This window comes from Hemitrygon akajei, chromosome 11 (genome assembly GCF_048418815.1).
Source record: "Hemitrygon akajei chromosome 11, sHemAka1.3, whole genome shotgun sequence".
NCBI lineage: Eukaryota > Metazoa > Chordata > Chondrichthyes > Myliobatiformes > Dasyatidae > Hemitrygon > Hemitrygon akajei.
In genome coordinates this window covers 7514768-7535482 of record NC_133134.1, presented here as the reverse complement: position 1 = coordinate 7535482, position 20715 = coordinate 7514768, and the positions used below count along the sequence as shown (strand labels likewise).

General features: G+C 41.9%; 1 protein-coding gene across 1 annotated transcript in view; it reads right to left on the bottom strand.

The window, feature by feature from the left end:
* Positions 1-421: 421 nt before the first annotated feature.
* bri3 (brain protein I3) overlaps positions 422-20715 on the bottom strand; it is a 48428-nt gene continuing 28134 nt past the window's right edge. Inside the window, exon 4 of the mRNA XM_073060179.1 lies at positions 422-884. Coding sequence (XP_072916280.1) covers positions 752-884 — 133 coding nt within the window. The 3' untranslated portion in view covers positions 422-751. The remainder of the gene's footprint in view (positions 885-20715) is intronic.

The following is a 20715-nucleotide window of genomic DNA, read 5'->3' as shown; positions in this document are numbered from 1 at the left end:
TTTTAACCTAACTTAAGATCAATCTAATCCTACTCTCCCACATGGGCATATTAACAAAAGGGCAGAGTCTCTTAAATGTCTCCAATATATCTGCCTCTACCACTATCCTGGCAATGCATTTCAATAGCAGGAGTTTAGGACAAGAGGGCACAGCCTCAGCATACAACAACATCCTTCTAGCCAGCGGTGGTGAATTAGTGGAACTTATTGCCACAGATGACTCTGGAAGCCAAGTCATTGGGTATATTTAAAGCAGACATTGATAGGTTCTTGATGAAAGGGTATTACAGGAAGAAGGCAGGAAAATAGGGTTGAGAGGGTTAATAAATCAGCAATGATTAATGCTGGAGCAGTACATGGCCAAACAGCCCAACTCTGCTCCTATGTCTTACAGTCGCATTTCCAATACATAAGAAACACATTTTCAGTGTCAAGATTGTTTAATCATCTAACAAGTGGCTGTTAGTTTAAAAAAAAACAGGAATACAAGGATGCAAATTTAATTGTAACATTTTCAGTCACATCTGCAGAACCAGTAGAGTACAGAGACAACTTTTCACCTGTACATTTTAAACATTCAAAAACAAATTACTTTTATAGCTGTTCAGACTTTTCAAATTATCATGTTTCTTTAAAGATCAACTCAAGTTCTATTAAACTAAATATAGAATGATGACTGTTCATTCATGGCAATTTATACAGAATAGGAGAGAATTTACAGTAAAAAAAAAAGACTTGGCCATCAAACCCATCAACCAAAACTGGCCCCACAATTCGGGCATCTCCGTTGTCGCAATGCTAGGCAAAAGAGGATCCCAATGGGGAAGAAAAATATTGCACAGAGCACACCAAGGCAAGTGAAGTCATCTTCCAGAACACCAACTCTGTAAAATAAAGACAAAAAGCATGTTAGAAATACAGCCAGTGCACAAAGTACTGGAGAAACACAACAGATCAGGCAGCATCAATGGAGAGGAATAAACTAATCGACTTTTCAGGCTGAAACTCTTCATCAGGACTTAAGATACAGCCATTTTGCCCATTGAAACCAAATCACAGCAAGAAAAATGAATGTGGATTTAATGTTGATGTTGGGACTACAGTATTAACTTTAACAGTGGAAATAATTTGGAAGATGTGTAGTTCGGATCGATGGTTGGGTCGAGTTGTTTTCCGATCCTGGCGATTTACTTGCTAGGATCATCAACTGGCTGTGTGGTGAACGTGTGTTGTGGTCTGGAATTTTGCCTGCCATCAGTTCAAATAGGATCAAAGTCTAGGTGTTTGTTTAAAGAATTATTCATGGAAAACTACACTTCCAGGAATTCTCTTGCATGCCACATGCTGGCTTGCACCATGACTTTCACTGATGTCCAGTTGAATATGTCCCTGTTTCGATCTTCATGGGTAGAGACCAAGGAGAGTTGGTCATACCACTTTCCAACCAGTTAACGTTCATGGATCCTTGCGAGCAGTTTTCTCGCAGACTTAATATTTGCTGCCGTCCCCACATTGGATTTTGAATACCACATATAATCTGTAGACAAACACATTGACCTCAATCCTACCTGAGCCAAAGGGGGGGAAAATTCCAAATCACAATGCACGAAGCTTTCCACACAGCAACAAGATCCCCCCACCCCCCCCCACATCACAACTGAGTTTTTGACATCCAAACAGCTGACTGAAAAGTATACACAGGCCAAGCATCGAGGACTCCACAATCAACAGAGCAGTATCTTCTGACACAGTGACGAAATGTTTACAAGAAAATTGCCAAGATCGGAGAACAACTCAACCCAACCAAATTTCACCCTGGTTAATTAGACTAGGCATCATGCCCTTTAAGATAAAGGATAAGGAGACTGGGTGACAAGAAGGGGAAGGTTGTAGCGGGGTGCTACACGCAGCGCTAAAATAACGACACGGAGTCGGTAAACTGCAGCCAAAGACTAAGTTTATTTCAACTCCACAGTCTTGCTTTAAAGCCTGTCTCTCCCACCAGATACCTTGAGAGGCCCTACTGAAACCCCCTCAGGCTTTTCTTCCTTTGTCCCTGCACTCTGGCTAATTGTCAGCCGGTTCGAGTGTGCTAGTAATTGGGTCGCCACAAGGTGTTAATAAACCAGTTCAGAGTACCCCTGTGGCCATCCTCCTCTACAGATATATCACTTTGGATACTGTTTTTTTTGGGCGGTGTTGACCCAACAGATGAAAGTTAGTGGTCACGTCTCTGGCACTGAATCTGCCTCTGTGACTCAGAAGGGAAGGGGAGGGGTGGAAAGTAGAGACACACTGTGGTGATAGGGGATTTGTTACTTAAGAGAACAGACAGGATGTTTTGCGGGTGAGAACGAGATTCCCAGATGGAATGTTGCCCCCTGGGTGCCAGGGTCCAGATATCTGATTCTGAAGCACGAGGGTGAACAGCCAGAAGTTATGGTCCATGCAGGTACCAATGACATGGGCTGACCATGGAGCAACAGTGCCCTGAGCTGCATATATTTTAATGCAAGTAGTATCGTAGGAAAGGTGGATGATAGTGCTGAAGATAAGGTAGCTGGTTTATAAACAGAGGCAATATGTAGTGAGGAGAGACCAATGATAGGGCTCCTGGTGGGAGTAGTATACAGAACCCCAAACAGCAGTAAGGATGTGGCCAACAAATTACAACGGGAGACAGAAAATGTACGCCAAAAGGGCAATGTTACAATAGTCATTGGGGACTTCAGTATGCAGGTAGATTGGGAAAATCAGGTTGGTGCTGGATTCCGAGAGAGAATTTCTAGAATCCCTACAAGATAGTTTTTTTTTTTACAGCAGCTCATGGTTGAGCCCACTAGGGGATCAGCTATTCTGGATTGGGCGGTGTGCAGAGAACCAGAATTTGATTAGAGAGCTTAAGGTAAAAGAACCCTTAGGGAAAGTGATCATAACATGATCAAATTCACGCTGAAATTTGAGAAGCCAGAGTCAGATGCATCGGTGGAGTAAGGCAATTACAGAGGCATGAGAAGTTAGCCAGAACTGATTGGAAAAGACTGGCATGTAACAGCAATGGCTGGAATTTCTGGAAGCAATTTGGAAGGCACAGGATATACATCCCAAACAGGAAGTAGTATTTGAAAGGCAAGATGACACAACCATGGCTAACAAGAGAAGTCAAAGCCAATATTAAAACCAAAGACAGGGCTAATAATAGAGCAAATTAGTGGGAAGTTAAGAAGATTTGAAGCTTAAAAACAGAAGGCAACTAAACAAATCATTAAGGTAAAGATGGAATATAAAAGGACACTAGCCAATAACATTAATGAGGATACCCAAAGTTTTTTCAGATACAAGGTGTAAAAGAGAGGCAGGAGTGGATATCGAGCCACTGGAAAATGATGCTGGAGAGTTAGTAATGAGGGATAAGGAAATAACAGATGGACAAAATAAGTATTTTGCATCAGTTTTCATTATCGAAAACATAAGCAGTATAGTGGAAGATCCAACTGGCAGGTGTCATGAAGTAAGTGAGTTTACTATTATGAGAGTTCTTGGGAAACTGAAAGGTCTGATGGCAGATGAGATAGTCACCTGGACCACGTGGTGTACACGCCAGGGTTCTGAAAGAGGTGGCTGAAGAGATTGTAGAGGCATTGGTCATGATCTTTCGAGAATCACTAGATTCTGGAATGGTTCTGGAAGATGGGAAAATTGCAAAATGTCCCTCTACTCTCCAAGAGGCAGAAGAAAGGAAACTACAAGCCAGTTAGTCTGACCTCAGTGGTAAGGAAAATGTTGGAATCGATCAGCAGAAATGAGGTCTCATGGTACTTGGAGGCACATGATAAAATGTGCCATAGTCAGCACGTTTTCCACAAGGGAAAAATCTTGCCTGACCAATCTGTTGGAATTCTTTGAAGAACTAACAAGCAGGGTAGACAAAGAATAATCAGTTGACGTTGTGCACTTGGAGTTCAGAAGACCTCTGACAAGGTGCCACATGAGGCTACTTAAGCTATGAGCCCATGGCATTACAGGAAAGATTCTAGCATGGACAAAGCAGAAGCTGATTGGCAGGAGGCAAAGAGTAAGAATAAAGGGAGCCTTTTCTAGTTGGCTGCCGGTGACTAGTGGTGTTCCAAGGGGGTCTGTGTTGGTACTGATTCTTTTTACGTTAAATGTTAATGATTTGGATGCAAGAATTGGTGGCTTTGTTGCAAAGTTTACAGACCATATCAAGATAAATGAAATGAAGGGCAGGTAGTTTTGAGGAAGTAGAGGGGCTACAGAAGGACTAAAATATTAGGAGAATTGGCAAAGAAATGGCAGATGGAACACAGTGTCGGGAAGTGTATGGTCATGAACTTGGGTAGAAGAAATGAAAGGGTTGACCATTTTCTAAATGGAGAGAAAATACAAAGCTGAGGTGCAAAGGATCTTGGGAGCCCTCATGCAGAACTCCCTAAAGGTTCATTTACAGGCTGAATCTGTGGCGAGAAGGCAAATGTAATATTAGCATTTATTTCAAGAGGACTAGAATATAAAAGCAAGGATATAATGTTGAGACTTTGTAAAGCACTGGTGAGGCCTCACTTGGAGCACTGAGAGTAGCTATGGGCCGCTTAGAAAGGAACCTGGAGAGGGTTGAAAGGAGGGTCACGAAAATGATTTCAGGATTGAATGGTTTGTCATATGAAGAACATTTATTTGATGGTTCTGGGCCTGTATTCAATAGAATTCAGAAAAATAAGGGTGACAAATTGAACCCTTTCAAATGGTGAAAGGCCTTGATACAGTGGATGTAGAGAGAATGTTTCTATGGTGGCAGAATCTAAGACCAGAGGAGACAGCCTCAGAATAGGGGAGGTGGAATCCATTTAGAACAGAGAGGGGGTATTTCTTTAGTCAGGGAGTGGCGAATCTGTGGAATTCTTTGTCAAAGGCAGCCATGGACATGTTTAAGGGAGAACATGTATATGTATATATCTCCATTAACATGTATATTAAGGGAGAAGCTGATAGATTCTTGACTGGTCAGGGCACGAAGGGATACGGGAAGAAGGCAACAGGTTAGAGCTGAGGGGAAATTGGATCCGCCATGATGAAATAGCAGAGCAGACTCGATAGGCCAAATGACCTAGTTCTGCTCCCATATCTTATAGGATTATTAAATACGAAGATCTAGGATTGGCCATTCATTTTACCCCCTCCCCACTCCCACATTACAAACCAGAGTAGAACTTGTACAGTGAATGGCAGAGAGTCCAAGTGGACAGTTCGATGAAAGCAGCTGAACAAGTAGATAGTGAAGGTGTTTAACATGTTGGCATTCAGCAACAGGGCATCAAGTTTAGGAGCAGGGACATTATGTTGCAGTTATACAAGTCATTTTGCAAGACCACAGTCAAGTTTTGGTCACCTTGTTATAGGAAAGACATTGTCAAGCTGGAGAGGAAGTAGAGGAGATTTACAAGATGCTGCCTGGACTAGAGGGGCTGAGTTAGAAAGCTTGGCCATGCTGGATGTTTATTCCTTGAAACTAGGAGAAAGAGGGCCAACCTCAGAAGTATATTAAATCATAAAGGGTGTGGATAAGGTATATATTCATAGCCTTTCCCTCTCTAGTTGGGGCTCCCCAACCCAGAGGGCACAGATAAAAGAGGGAAGAGATTTGAGAGGTAACTTCTTTAGAGGGTATTGAGCAAATGAAATGCCAGAGGAAGTGGTTGAGGTGGGTAGGGTACAATTACAATATTTTAAGAGGTGGATAGATGGGTACATGGAGGGAAGGGGCTTGGAGAATTATGGGCAGGCAACTGGGACTAGCAAGGAGAATGCTGTGGTCAGCATGGACCAGTTAGGCTGAGGGGCTCATTTCCATGATGTATAACTGACTTCCAAAACAAAACGTCTGAGGTTGTGAATCTGTGGCTAATTTCACAAGACCTCTATAGGCAAGGCCATTGTGGAATGTGTTACAAGGACAAATAGCTTTAAATTCTAGATTAGGATGATGCAGCTGAACAGTGGGACAGTCTTGACAATGAATGGACTCTCCTTCCAATTAACCAGTTCTTCTAGCACACCAATGCTCTGCCTCCTAGCTCACAACCACTGTGGCTGATCAAAGTGGGAACTCGATAGCTCTACAAGGGCAATACTGATATTCCAGTGACACTGTGTATGATGTGAATAGGCAAGGCCTAAAAAACCACCATGCAAGGGAATTTTTGTTTTAAATCTGAACTCGCTCCCCCACATTTTCCACAGATGACTGCAAGATATGACACATTCAAGGCTGAACAAACTAAACTGCTCTCGAGAACAGTTTATAGACAAGCTTCGTGTTACATGTACATCAAAACACATAGTAAATGACCACAGTGAGGATGTGCTGGGGGCAGCCCACAGTGTCACCAATAGCTTATCCATAACCCATTCATTAACCCTAGCCCATGTCTTTGAAATGTGCGAGGAAATTGAAGCAGCTGGACAAAATCCATGTGGTCACAAAGAGAACATACAAACTCCTTAGAGGTGGGAACTGAACCCTGATTGGTGATCATTGCCACTGTAAAGGGCTGTGCTAACTGCTAAGCTCAGTTGGGCAGGCAGGCAGACCCCACCCGTGCTGTTCCTCCAGCAATATTAATTTCTTCAAATTCCAAATCCCCACCTTTAGACTGTGGATACACAAACAACTGGGACATCCAAAACAATCGCTAATTTCCTCAGTGGCAAAATATTCGAATTGGGCAGGGAAATTGAGATACAGGCACAATACGTGGCGGGGTGAAGATGTCACTTTACCAAAAGAGTGCAAGGCGCCTGTTCCCTCCACTAGCCTGCAGTTCATCCTTGAGCAATGTCTAGCACCTGCTTACCCCTCCCCTCCCCTCCCCACTGGTCGTATGAGTAACTGGTGCATATCACAAGGTTATGTGACCACTGATACAAGGCAGACAATCTCTGAAGAGTACTGATAATGGCCGGGTCACCCATCTTGTAAAGACAAACCACTTCTGTAGAAAAATTTGAGAAGGACAATCATGGTCTTGAGACCATGATTGCCAATGTCATACAACACGGCACCTAATGATGACGACAAGCAATAAACCCTCTTTCCACCCACCCACCTAGTTACTGGCTGCCTTGACTGCACTTTTCTGTAATTGTGACAGTTTATTCTGCTGAGGGAACTCAGTTGGTCAGGCAGTTTCTAAGGAGGGAAATAAACAGTCGACATTTTGGGCCCAGACCCTTCATTAGGTCTCCATTCTGTTATTGTTCCCTTGTACTACCTCAATAACACTGATGGGATAAAGTGATCTGTATTAATGGGATATAAAACTCCTGGTACAACAATAAACCAATTTGTCATTATTTCTTTTATGCCTTCACTTCATATACCAGCCATCTTTTCTTTACACACACAGACCTGATGCAGGGTCTCTGGGCAACACATTATCCAGCCCTTTGCTACCACAGATGCTGCCTGACCTATTGAGTTCTTCCAGCAGTTTACTTTTTGCTCCAGATTTTAACATCTGCAATCTCCTGGCTCTGACAATGACTACAAAAAGGCTGAGTTATAGATGTCCTTTCATGTATATCCCTAGTACATGCATGCAGAAGACTGAATTAAACTGACTTCATTCCTTACATCCTTTACATACACAAGTAAAAATCTTCACATTACTTCTACATCTAAATGTGCAATCATAGTAAATTATAATAACAAAACAATGTAACACAGAAAAACACTCAATCAGCGAGAGTCAATCAGCCCAATGGTCTGGTGAAAGAAGCTGTTCCGGAGCCTGTTAGCTCTGGCTTTTATGCTGCGGTACCGTTTCATGGATGGTAGCAAATGGAATAGATTGTGGCTGCGGTGACTCTGATCCCCAATGATCCTTCGAGCCCTTTTTTCATACCTGTCTTTGCAAGTGCCCTGATATGCTGGGCTAACCACACCATTCTCTGCAGAATCCTGCGATTTAAGGGAGGTACAGTTCCTACACCAGGCAGTGAAGCAGCCAGTCAGGATGCTCTCTATGTCCCTGTAGAAAGCTCTTAGGATTTGGGGGCCCATACCAAACTTGCTCAACCGTCTGAGGTGAGAGTCACTGTTGTGCCTTTTTCACCACACAGCTGGTGTGTACAGAGCACAAGGTCCTCGGAGATGTGGATGCCAAGGAACTTAAAGCTCTCAACCTTAGATCCATTGATGTCAATAGGGGATAGCCCGTCTCCATCCCTCCTGTAATTCACAACCAGCTCCTTTGTTTTTGAGACATTGAGGGAGAAGTTGTTGTCTTGACACCTGTGTCAGAGAGGTGACTTACTCCCTGTAAATCACCTCGTTACTGTTGAGATTAGGCCAATCATTAGCAAATTTAATTAGGTTCGAGCTGTGGGTGGCTACACAGTCATGGGTATTCAGGGAGTGAAGGAAGCGACTTAGCACACAGCCCTGAGGGGCTCTTGTGTTGAGAGTCGGGGGGGGGGGGGGGGGAGGAGTGCAGGTGAGGAAGCCCACTCTTACCACCTGCCAGTGGTCTGACACGAAGTCCAGGATCTAGCTGCTCAAGGAAGGGTCAAGGCCAAGGTCTCTGAACTTCCTGTCGATCCTGGATGAAATTATGGTGTTGAATGCTGAACTGTTAAACCCAAATCTTCCTACACTTCAGTATGGGCCCTTTTATTGGCCCCCAGATCTGGACCGGAGGTCAGAACAAACTCAGTAGCATAGCAGTTAAGCAAATTTGGATAGATACAGAATAGGAAAAGTTAAGATATTGGCCGTATCAGAATCAGGTTTAATATCACTAGCAAGTCATGAAATTTGTTATTTTGCTGCAGTAGTACATTGTAATTTATAGTTTTATAACTGTATATTGCAGGTATATATAAAAAACTGCAAAAAGAGGGGAGAATTCTGAGGAAGTGTTCATGGGTTCATTGTCCATGTTAAGCATGGGATGGCATGGTAGCAGTGGTTAGTGTAATGCTTTACAGTGTGAGCTGCAAGATCAGGGTTCAATTCCCACTGCTGTAAAGAGTTTGTAAATTCTCCACACAACCATGTGAGTTTTCCCCAGGTGCTTCAGTTTCCTCCCACATTCCAAAGACACACGAGTTAGGGTTAGTAAGTTGTGGGCATGTTCTCCTGACACCGGAAGCATGGTGACACCTGCAGGCTGGTCCCACCCACATCTCACACTGTGCTAGTCTTAATGTAGACACAGTGTTGTTTACTTGAGTTTCGATGTATATGTGATAAATAAAACAAATCAAATTTTTAAAAATCCCTCCAAGAACAACCTCCTTAATTTGTGCCAAGTCGTATCTGGATTAGTGTCAGAATCAGGTTTAATATCACTAGCATGTGCTATGAAACTTCTTGTTTTGCAGCAGCAGAGCAGTACATAATATACACAATAAATTACAAAAAATTTTTTTTATTATGTTCTACAAAAAGAGCAAAAGTATCGAGGCAGTATTCATGGACTGTTCAGAAATCTGATGGTGGAGGGGAGGTGCAAGGTTGCATTATTATCCGGATCAGTTGTTGGCCATTAAAGGGTTTAGTCTGCTACTCTAAAATAGCTTTTGACCTTGTGCTTCTGGATAAAGAAAATGGGAGACAGTTGAACATTCAGGTAAATGATTTACTGAAATGCAAGCAGACCTGAAGACAAGTTTCATCCCACTCATTTAGAAAAACTTGGTGGATCCACACAAAATATTGGAGGAACTCAGCATCCATGGAAAGGAATAAAGAGTTGATGTTTTGGGCCAGGACCCTTCTGAAACGTTGGGGCAGGTCCACAAAACTATAAGATATAGGAGCAGAAGTAGGACATTTGGCCCATCGAGTCTGCTCCGCCTTCAGTCATGTGCTGATCCAATTCTTCCAATCATCCCCACTCCCCTGCCTTCTCCCCATACCCTTTGATGCCCTGGCTAATCAAGAACCTATCTCTGCCTTAAATGCACCCAATGGACTCCACAGCCACTCATGACAACAAATTTTACAGATTTACCACCTTCTGACTAACGTAATTTCTCCGCACCTCTGTTCTAAATGGACGTCCTCCAATCCTGAAGTCATGCCCTATTGTCCTAGATGCCCCTACCTTGGGAAATAAATTTGCCATATCTAATCTGTTCAGGACTTTTAACATCCTGAATGTTTCGATGAGATCCCCCCCTCATTCTCCTGAACTCCAGGGAATACAGCCCAAGAGCTGCCAGACATTCCTCATACAGTAACCCGTTCATTCCTGGAATCATTCTCATGAATCTTCTCTGAACCCTCTCCAATGTCAGTATATCCTTTCTAAAATAAGGAACCCAAAACTGCACACAATACTCCAAGTGTGGTCTCACGAATGCCTTATAGAGCCTCAACATCACATCCTTGCTCTTATATTCTATACCTCTAGAAATGAATGCCAGCTTTGCATTCGCCTTCTTCACCACCGACACAACCTGGAGGTTAACCTTCAGGGTATCCTGCACAAGATCTCGCAAGTCCCTTTGCACCTCTGCGTTTTGAATGTTCTCCCCATCTAAATAATAGTCTGCCTGTTTATTTCTTCCACCAAAGTGCACGACCATACACTTTCCAACATTGTGTTTGATTTGCCACTTCTTTGCCCATTCCCCTAAACTATCCAAATCTCTCCGCAGACTCTGTTTTCTCAACAATACCCACTCCTCCACCCATCTTTGTATTATCAGCAAATGATATCGGTGAGCTGGGAGATCTGTAGCATATACATGCATAGTCTGCGTCGTACTTTTATTAGTATTCTCTACGTCCAAGGATGGGGCCACAAAGCCTCTGTGTCGTCTAGTGGGCGTCATGGCTGGTCATTATATTGGTAGGCTGGGGGGTGAGGTCTGGACTATATACACATGCATAATCTGCGGCACTGTACTTATTTTTTTTAAACTGACATTCTATATGGGCTTGACAATTGTATGGGTGAGCACTGGGCATCAAGCTACAGTGTCGCAGGGGGAGGGGTGTGCACAGCAGGATTTTTTCTTGTGTGTGACTGCTGGTAATGTGTTTTAGCACCTTGACCCCCCATAGCAATGCTGTCTCGTTTGGCTGTATTCAGGAATGGTTGAATGACAATTAAGCTATTCGCTTCCATATGCTCTCTGACCTGCTGAGTTCATCCAGTATTTTGAGATTTCTTGTGCTGTGGTAATGGATTGTGATCTATTGTTTCTGTAGTTTTACCCAGAAAACCCAAAAGTTCCAACACTGCACAATGATTAAAACAAGAATAGTTAAAAACAAAGTTGATCCAGAATCAGTTACTTCAGCATTCGTATCAGTAGTCCACTCATACCACTTCCTCAGAACACTCCATTCAGTTCCTCTGTAGCTCTCAAACTCCTCTCTAATATGCTCTTTCACTTTCGATCACCACATAGAGACTAATAGTAAAAATACAACACAGAATATGCATGTATCGAATAGTGGAGTCCAGGGCCAGAGGGCAAAGCTTCAGAACAAAGGAGGAATTTCTTTAGCCAGAGAATGGTGAATCTATGCCACAGATGGCTGTGGAGGCCAAGTCATTGGGTGTATTAAAGGTGGCAAAGGTAATGGGGAAAAAGACAGGAGAATTGGGTTGACAGGGATAATGAATTGGCCATGATGAAATGTGCAGCAGGCTCGACAGACCACTTAGCCTAACCCTGGTCCTCTCCTCGGACCCATCACAGCCAGAGTTTTTAAATCCTCAAATTAGGTCCCAGTACTCAAGCCTTACACCAATGGAAACTTCTCAGCTTATTTAAATCAATGGAGTCAGAACACTACAGCACAGAACAAGGCCCATCAAATCTACATTACCGTGTAGTCCCATCGACCCACACCTAGACCATAGCCGGCCATACCTCTCCCATCCATGTACACAACCAAACTATTCTTAAATGTTGCAATCAAACCTATATCTACCACTGGTACTGGCAGCTCGCTCCACACTCACATCACCCTCAGGTTTCCCTTAAATATTTCATCTTTCACCCTTAACCCACGTCCTGATGCAAACAGAGGAGACAGCCTGCATGATCTTATCTATACCCCTCAATTTTGTATAACCTCTATCAAATCTCCCTCATTCTCCCAAGCTCCAAGGAATAAGTCTGATCTATTCAACCTTTCTCTAACTCAGGTCCACATGTCCCAGCAATATTTTCTGTGTTCTTTCAATCTTATTGCTATCTTTCAGTAGGAAAGTGCCCAGAACTGCAAACTCCTAATCTGGCCTCACTCATGATTTATAGAACTTTAACATAACATCCCAACTCCTTAACAAAGGACTTTGATTCATGAAGGCCAATGTGCATTTACAACCCTGTGACGCCACATTCAAAGGATTATGGATCTGTGTTTCCAGATCCCTTTGTTCTACTGCAATCCTGCATACACATGTGCATACGTATGCATGTACATGTGTATGCATTGCGTACATATGCGTGTACGTGCCAATTTTTTAATCTCCAAATCGATTTTGGCTAGCTGCCTTCCCGAGTTTGAACGTGAAACTACACCGTATTGCTACTTTATATAGGGTGTAAATTTATCATATCATTCCTGCTTTTACTATATGTTAGTGTTATTTTAGGTTTTATGTGTTATTTGCTTTGATTTGGTAGGGTTTTTTTGGGTCTGGGAACACTCAAAAATTTTTCCCATATAAATTAATGGTAATTGCTTCTTTGCTTTACAACATTTCAGATTACAAACAGTTTCATTGGAACGCTCTACCTTCAGATTGCGGGGGAAACCTGTAATTATTTTTCCTTTAAAAGTCAAAGTTGCCAACAAAGCATGGCTACAACTCACTAACATTAAAGTACACCTTTGTATTTAAAGCACGTATCTAAACCTTTAAAACTAGTGCTATAAAACAGAATGTGCACATGTAGTAATTAGTTGTGTATAACTGGAGACTTAAATTTTAACTCCTTGCAAAAGTTTATTTTTAAATTATCGATCTATACATCACCATATATCTTACAGGCATTTACAAAATATGATAGAAATTATGAAAAAATATACATGAACAAAGACCAACAAATAACCAAAAGACAACAAATTGTGTAAATAAATACTGAGAACACAAGTTGTATAGAGTCCTTACAGGGGGTCTGTAGGTTATGGAATCAGTTTGGAGTCGAGATGAATGAAGTTATCCATGCTGGTTCAAGAGCCTGATGGTTGTAGAGTAATAACTATTCCTGAACATGGTGGCTTGGGACCCAAGACTATGAGCCTCCTGCCTGATGGTAGTAGCAAGAAGAGAATGTGGCCTGGATGATTGATGCTGCTTTCTTGTGGCAGCGCTCCCTGTAAATGTGCTCAACGGTGAGGAGGACTTTGCCTGTGATGGACTGGGCTGTATCCACCACTTTTTGCAGACTTTTCCATTCATGGGTAATAGCGTTTCCATACCAGACTGTGATGCAACCAGTCAGGATATTCTCCACTGTGCATCTACAGAAGTTTGTCAAAGTTCTGGTGACATGCCAAATCTCATTCCCCTAATGGGCTCAACCGCAAAATGCTCTTTAAAAAAGCCACCTCATAGCCACTTTGCAAATTCTCTTGAGATCCAGCACTAAAATCTACCTGCATATTGAAATCCCCCATGACTATCACAACATTGCTCCTTTTACATTTGTAGCCCACGCCCTGGTTACTGTTTGGAGGCTTGTATACAACTCTCATCAGGGTACTTTTACACTTTGCAGTTTCTGAACTCTACCCACAAGGACTCTACATCTTCCAATCAACTAAGAATTTGATTTCTTTTTTTAACCAGAGCAACGAAACCATCCTCTAACAACCTGCCTGTCCTTTCAATACAATGCATATCCTTGGATGTTAAGCTCCCAACTATGGTTCATTTTACAGCCACGACTCTGTGACACCCACATCATACCTGCCAATCCCTTAACTCTGTACAAGATCTACCTTATTCTGTAAACTGCATATATTCAAATATAACACCTTCAGTCCTGTATTCATCATTCTTTGATTTTAGCCCCATTACTCTTTATCTCATCCCACTGACTGCAATTTTGCCCCATCATCTGCCTGTCTTACCTCAGTCTCATTACACACTATCTAGTTATATAACAACTGCCCCATCCTCAGCCACATCACTCTGGCTCCCATCCCCTGCCAAGTTAGTTTAAACCCTCCCGAACAGTTCTAGCAAACCTGTCCACAAGGATATTGGTCGCCCTTGGGTTCAATGCAACCCATTCTTTTTGTACAGGTCATACCTTCCCCAGCAGTATATCAAAGAATAAAATTTCCAGCGCCGTGTTTAATGAGTTTGTAGGAAAGTAAACACGAGGAAATCTGCAGATGCTGGAAATTCAAGCAACACACACACACACAAAATGCTGGTGGAACGCAGTAGGCCAGGCAGCATCTATAGGAAGAAATACAGTCAATGTTTCAGGCTGAAACCCTTCAACAGGACTAATTGAAAGAAAAGATAGTAAGAGATTTGAAAGTAGGAGGGGAAGTGGAAATCCGAAATGATAGAAGACAGGAGGGGGAGGGATGAAGCTAAGAGCTGGAAAGTTGATTGGCAAAAGGGATACACAGTTGGAGAAGGGAAAGGATCATGGGATGGGAGGCCTAGGGAGAAAGAAAGGGGGAGGGGAGCACCAGAGGGAGATGGAGAGCAGGCAAGGAGTGATTGTGAGAGGGACAGAGAGAGAAAAGAAGAAAAAAGTAAAAAAAAATAATAAATAAGGGATGGGGAAAGAAGGGGGGCATTAACAGAAGTTAGAGAAATCAATGTTCATGCCATCAGGTCCCTCCAATCTGAGTGTGGCTTCATCTTGATAGTAAAGGAGGCCATGGATTGACATATCAGAATGCGAATGGGACGTGGAATTAAAATGTGTGGCCACTTGGAGATCTTGCAGGATCAAGATGAAGCTACACTCAGGTTGGAGGAACAACACCTTATATTCCATCTGGGTAACCTCCAACCTGATGGCATGAACATTGATTTCTCTAACTTCTGTTAATGCCCCCTCCCCTTCTTACCCCATCCCTTATTTATTTATTCCCCCCCCCATCTTTTCTCTTTTTTCTCTCTGTCCCTCTCACAATCACTCTTCGCCTGTTCTCCATCTCCCTCGGGTGCTCCCCTCCCCCTTTCTTTCTCCCTAGACCTCCCATCCCATGATCCTTTCCCTTCTCCAGCTCTGTATCCCTTTTGCCAATCAACTTTCCAGCTCTTAGCTTCATCCCTCCCCCTCCTGTCTTCTCCTATCATTTCTCCCCCTCTCAAATCTCTTATCATCTCTTCTTTCAGTTAGTCCTGACAAAGGGTCTTGGCCTAAAATGTTGACTGTACTTCTTCCTATAGATGTTGCCTGGCCTGCTGCGTTCCACCAGCACTGTGTGTGTGTGTTGCAGGAAAAATAAAATGCTTTAACAGGTGAACAGTGGATTCAGTAAAGATGAGCTGAAAATACTCAAGACAAGGCAGCCTCTGCAGAGGGGAAGATCAGGCCTTTAGGTCAATAATCTCAGCTGTGTTGACATGAAGCACAAATTTCGGAGTAAATGATCAACTATTAAGAGTTTTCAGTGAACCAGGACTACCAGACTAATAGTCACTTTTGCCAAGCAGTAAGGCTGATCAACAACTCCCCCACTAACTCGACCCTCACCAACCCAATCACTACCACTACTTTATCATTTCCCATCATTCACCTTGTGTACAGATACTCCTGGGCCTAGCGTCACTTTATCAAAGTATGTATGATGTATGTACACAAACTAAATAATTTATTAAAAGCACAAGTAAAATCGTGTTCTTTATCTTAATGATATTTTTTCTGTGCTACATTGGATCCAGAGTAACAATTATTTTTATCCTTTATACTTGTGTATCCGGAAATGACACTAAACAATCTTGAACTTGAAGAAAACTTCTTAAAGAACCTCAGTGAGTGCACTTTAATGTCGCAACAGCTTTTGTAAAGAAATTTAGAGCTAACATGCAATTAAAATTAACATGCGCCCTTTAAAAGGTCCAGTAAAAGCAGTCATTAGATCACTGGGTGAGGCACAGAGAGTCTGATATGTGATGCTAGGTTTCAATTTGAACACCCTGATTTCCGGAAATCAGCTACAAGCTGCTCTGGCACAGATGAACGTTTTCAAAAAGGCACATGATTCCTTTGCAAAGGGGAGGAGACAAGACAGAGGAAGGTCGAGAGGAAGAGGGAAGGTTATTTTCAAAAACTTATGATGGCTCTTGGGAGAAAGTGAAGCAGTGCGACAATGGCATATAGAACACATGACAGTGAGTCACACACTGCAAGTCCAAAATAGCTCAGTCTCAATTCAGTAAGCCCATGGGAAGGACTGTTGGAGGCAGTCAGGAGGTTAAAGCAGGATAAAAGCAGACAGAAACAGTGAGTCAGATTTAGATTACACTGGAAAAAGTGGTAATTTTATGTTTGATGTTAGAAGGAAACCAGAGATACATTAGGTTAGGAGCCACTCACTGTACAGAGGCTCAACCATTGCAGAAGTTCAAAACCAGGTTCTTAAATCATTAATTCAGATGTGAAATTTGTTGTTTTGCAGCAGCAAAAATGTGCAAAGGTAGAAATTACTATAAACTACAAGGCAATACATTTCACTGTATGCTTCAATGGACATGTAACAAATAATCTCGAAGTGCAAAAGGAATGATGAGGCAGTGTTCATGGAGGAGGAGAAGAAGCTGTTCTGAAAACATTAAGTGTACATCTTCAGGTCCCTCTACTTCCTCCCTGATGATAGTAGTGAAAAGAGGGCATGTCCCAAACGATAAGGAACCTTAATGATGGAAATCCCCATCTTAAGCATCACCTCTTAAAGATGTTCTCGATAGTGAGGAGGATTGTGACCACATTGGAACTGAAGTCAACACCCACATTAAGATTTACACAAATCCTCCAAGTGCATAATTAAAACCTCCAACTCTTGACAAGGGGAAATCTTAAATAATGAAAAATCATTGTGGACGTGACCCACCCAACAAACTGCTTTTTCCAAAGCTGGCTTCTAGAAAATGCTTTAGACAAATGCTTTAAAACAAAAACTTTACACCAGTTTAAAAATTTCCTCCAGGCAGTTAATCTGATTAACCATTCGAGTTACACTCCCCCATTAAACCACTTTTTATAAATCTGTTTACATTGTAAATACATGGTGTTTACGCACACTTTATCCCATTTTGTAGTTTAACCTCCAACTTTATTTATAAATTTAAAAAATTTGTAATTGTTGAATTTTTTTTGTTGCATGTCACATCAACACACCACAGCAAATTCCTAAAACATGCAACTCTATATAATCAAATAAAGTTGATCCTAATGATTGCATGGACTATCTGTCTCCTAACACACCCTTCACTGCAAATTCACTTCCAGTGTCGACATGGCTTAATGACAGATTCACCCCTGGGTCAAGCTAAAGGTTATGGATTTAAGTATCCCTCCACTGGTCCAAGATCCAGGGCTGTAGTCCTGAGGGAACACCACCGCTTTTGAGACAATTAACTCCATTTAATCACTTTTATGCTCAAAGATCCCCATGGCACCATTTTAGACCATAAGACATAGGAGCCAAAATAGGCTGTTCAGCCCATCATGCTGATTTAGAAACGGCTTCTTCCCCTCTGTCATCCGATTCCTAAATGGATATTGAGCTCGTGAACGCTACTTCACCCCTTTATTTGTTTTTGCGTGATTTTTAATCTACAAAAATACATACACTGTAATTGACTTATTTATTCATTCCTCTATATTACGTATTGCATTGAACTGCTATTAAGTTAACAAATTCCACAACACATGCCGGTGATAATAAACCCTATTCTGATTCTCAACCCCATTCTCCGTGTAACCTTTAACACCCTGACCAATCAAAAACCTGTCAACCTCTGCTTTAAATATATCCTACGACTTGGCCTTCACACCCAAATGTGGTCATTTTCATGGAGTCAGAACAGAAACAGGCCCTTTGGCCCACCATGTGAACGCTAACCTTTCCACCCATCAACACCAATCCCTTTTACCCTTACTAGATCTGTATCATTCTATGTCTTGACCATTTAGTGTCTGTCTAATGTACATTTAACGTAAGACAATCTGATTCCATCACCTCTGTCACCATCAAATTCCATTTATAAACCATTCTGCTTAAAAACATTTCCCTTAAATTCTTTTTAAAACTTCTTAAAACTATGTTCTCTTGTTTTATATACTCCTTCCTGGGGTGGGAGAGAGAGAGGTTTTTATCTACTTTAACTTTACCACTATTTTATATACCTCTATCAAATCACCCTCAGCTTCCTTCAAATAATTTATCCTTGTGTTCTAGAACAGCCTTGTTCTTGCTGTTACAAGTTTCTTTAATGGACTTCTTGTACAATAAAGATGAACTTGACCTTCCAGTCTACCTCTACATGGCCTTTGCACTTCACTACTTGCACCACTGTGTAACTAATATTATCTGCATTGCTTTTCTATCACACTACCTCAAAGTACTTGGGGAATGATCTGTCTGAATGTCACGCAAACAAAACTTGCTGTTTATCTCAGTATGTGTGACAATAATCATCAATAAGCCACAGAATATCCAGTCATTGAAGCATATTGTTGTCTGGGAGTAAACCCACTGTCTGGTTTCCTTCATTGTTTGATGAATTACTCATGTATTCACTGAGGCCAGAACAAATCAAAGGTGCTATCCAAATGCAATGCATTGCCATAGTCGGCTGTGGACATCAAGTCATTGAGTATATTTTCAGTCAGAATAAAATTTATCACAATACATACATGTCATCATATACTACCTTGAGATTCACTTTCTTGCAGCATTTAAAAATAAAGAAATATAGTACAATTTTTGAAAAGCTAGACATAAAGGCTAACAAACTTAGTGTGCAAAGGAAGGCAAATTGTGAAAATAATACCAAGAACGCGAATTGTAGAATCCTTGAAAGCGAGTCTGTAAGTTGTGGTATCAGTTCAATGTTGAGGTGAGTGCAGTTGTCCACACCTGTTCAGGAGCCAATGGTTGTAGGGTTGTACTTAAATTGGAGGTTGATCTGTTCTGATTTGCAAGGACAAAGGTTACAGGGTGAAGGCAGGAGAATGGGGGTTGAGGAATAATAAATCAACCATGGCAGAACACTCAAGGGGCTGAATGGCCTTGCTCTGCTCCCATGTCACTAATTTGGTTAATGAAGTACATTTCAGATCAACTGATATACAAATCGCAGTGGATGCTAAATGAATTATAAATTATTACTTTCTACTTGTTGTTTACTAATGTCACTCTTACAGCAACATCAGTCCCAGATTTCCCAGCTGCAGAAATACACTATTTCTATCTTACTCTACATTTCACCATCTACATCCAAGATTTACATGCCCAATATACAGTATGATCAAAGGATTCAAAGTTTGTACACAGTATACAATCCTGAGATTCATCTTGCATGCAGACAGCAGAAAACAAAGCCATGGAACCAAAAGAAAAACATCAACCCTCCACCAAACACCACCCCCTAACCACACACCAAGAAAAAAAGGCTAAATTGCAACAAAAACTGAGCAAAAGCAATATAAAAACACAAAAACAAAAGAACCCAAATTCAGTTCAGCTCAGTGTTCAGATAACCTCAACCCTCTAAGTATATGATGTGTATGATATGACCATGTCTTTGCCCATGATTGTTCTTGGCAATTTTTTTCCTACAGAAGTGGTTTGCATTGCCTTCTTGGCAGTGTCTTTATCAGTGACCCCAGCCATTATCAGTCACACAACCAGCACTTGTGATATGTACCAGCTGCTTATACAACCATCCACCACCACCTGCTCCTGTGTCTCTGATCGGGAGGGGGTGCTACACCTTGCCCAAGGGTGACCTGCAGGCTAGTGGAGGGAAGGAGCACCTTGCACCTCCTTTGGTAGAGACGCATCTCCACTTCACCATCCACCAAGTGTACTCAGATCGAGCAGCTTCTGTGGAAAGAAGCTTAACATAATTTGTCAAAGACCTTCATCTGCATGGTCAAAATATCACCCGATTCTCTCTCTCCACAGATCTTTTCTGACCCAATTGTTTTTATTTCTGCAGTTTTTTTTAAAAAAGTACAAAGTAAACTATCAAAGTGCATATATGGTGTGACATGGTAGTGTAGTGATTAGCACAATGCTTTACAGTACCAGTGACCCAGGTTCAATTTTCCCATTGCTGTCTACAAGGAGTTTGCATGCTCTCCCCATGACCGCATGGGCTTCCTCTGGGTGCTCCAGTTTCCTTCCACACTCCAAAGACGTACCGGTTGATAAGTTATTTGGTCATTGTAAATTGTCCTGTGATTAGGCCAGGATTATATCTGGGGATTGCTGGGTGGCGCCACTCAAAGGGCTGGAAGGGCCCTTTCTGTGTTGTACATCAATAAATAAATGTCACCACATGCTACCTTGAGATTCATTTTCTTGCTGGCATTTACAGGAAAATAAAATACAATATAATTTCTGAAAGACTAAGAAAAAACTGACAAACAACCAATGTGCAAAGAATAAGAGCAAATACAGTGGATTCTGGTTAATTGGACCAGTAGTTACTAGGGGCAGCCACTTATTTGGGACAACTA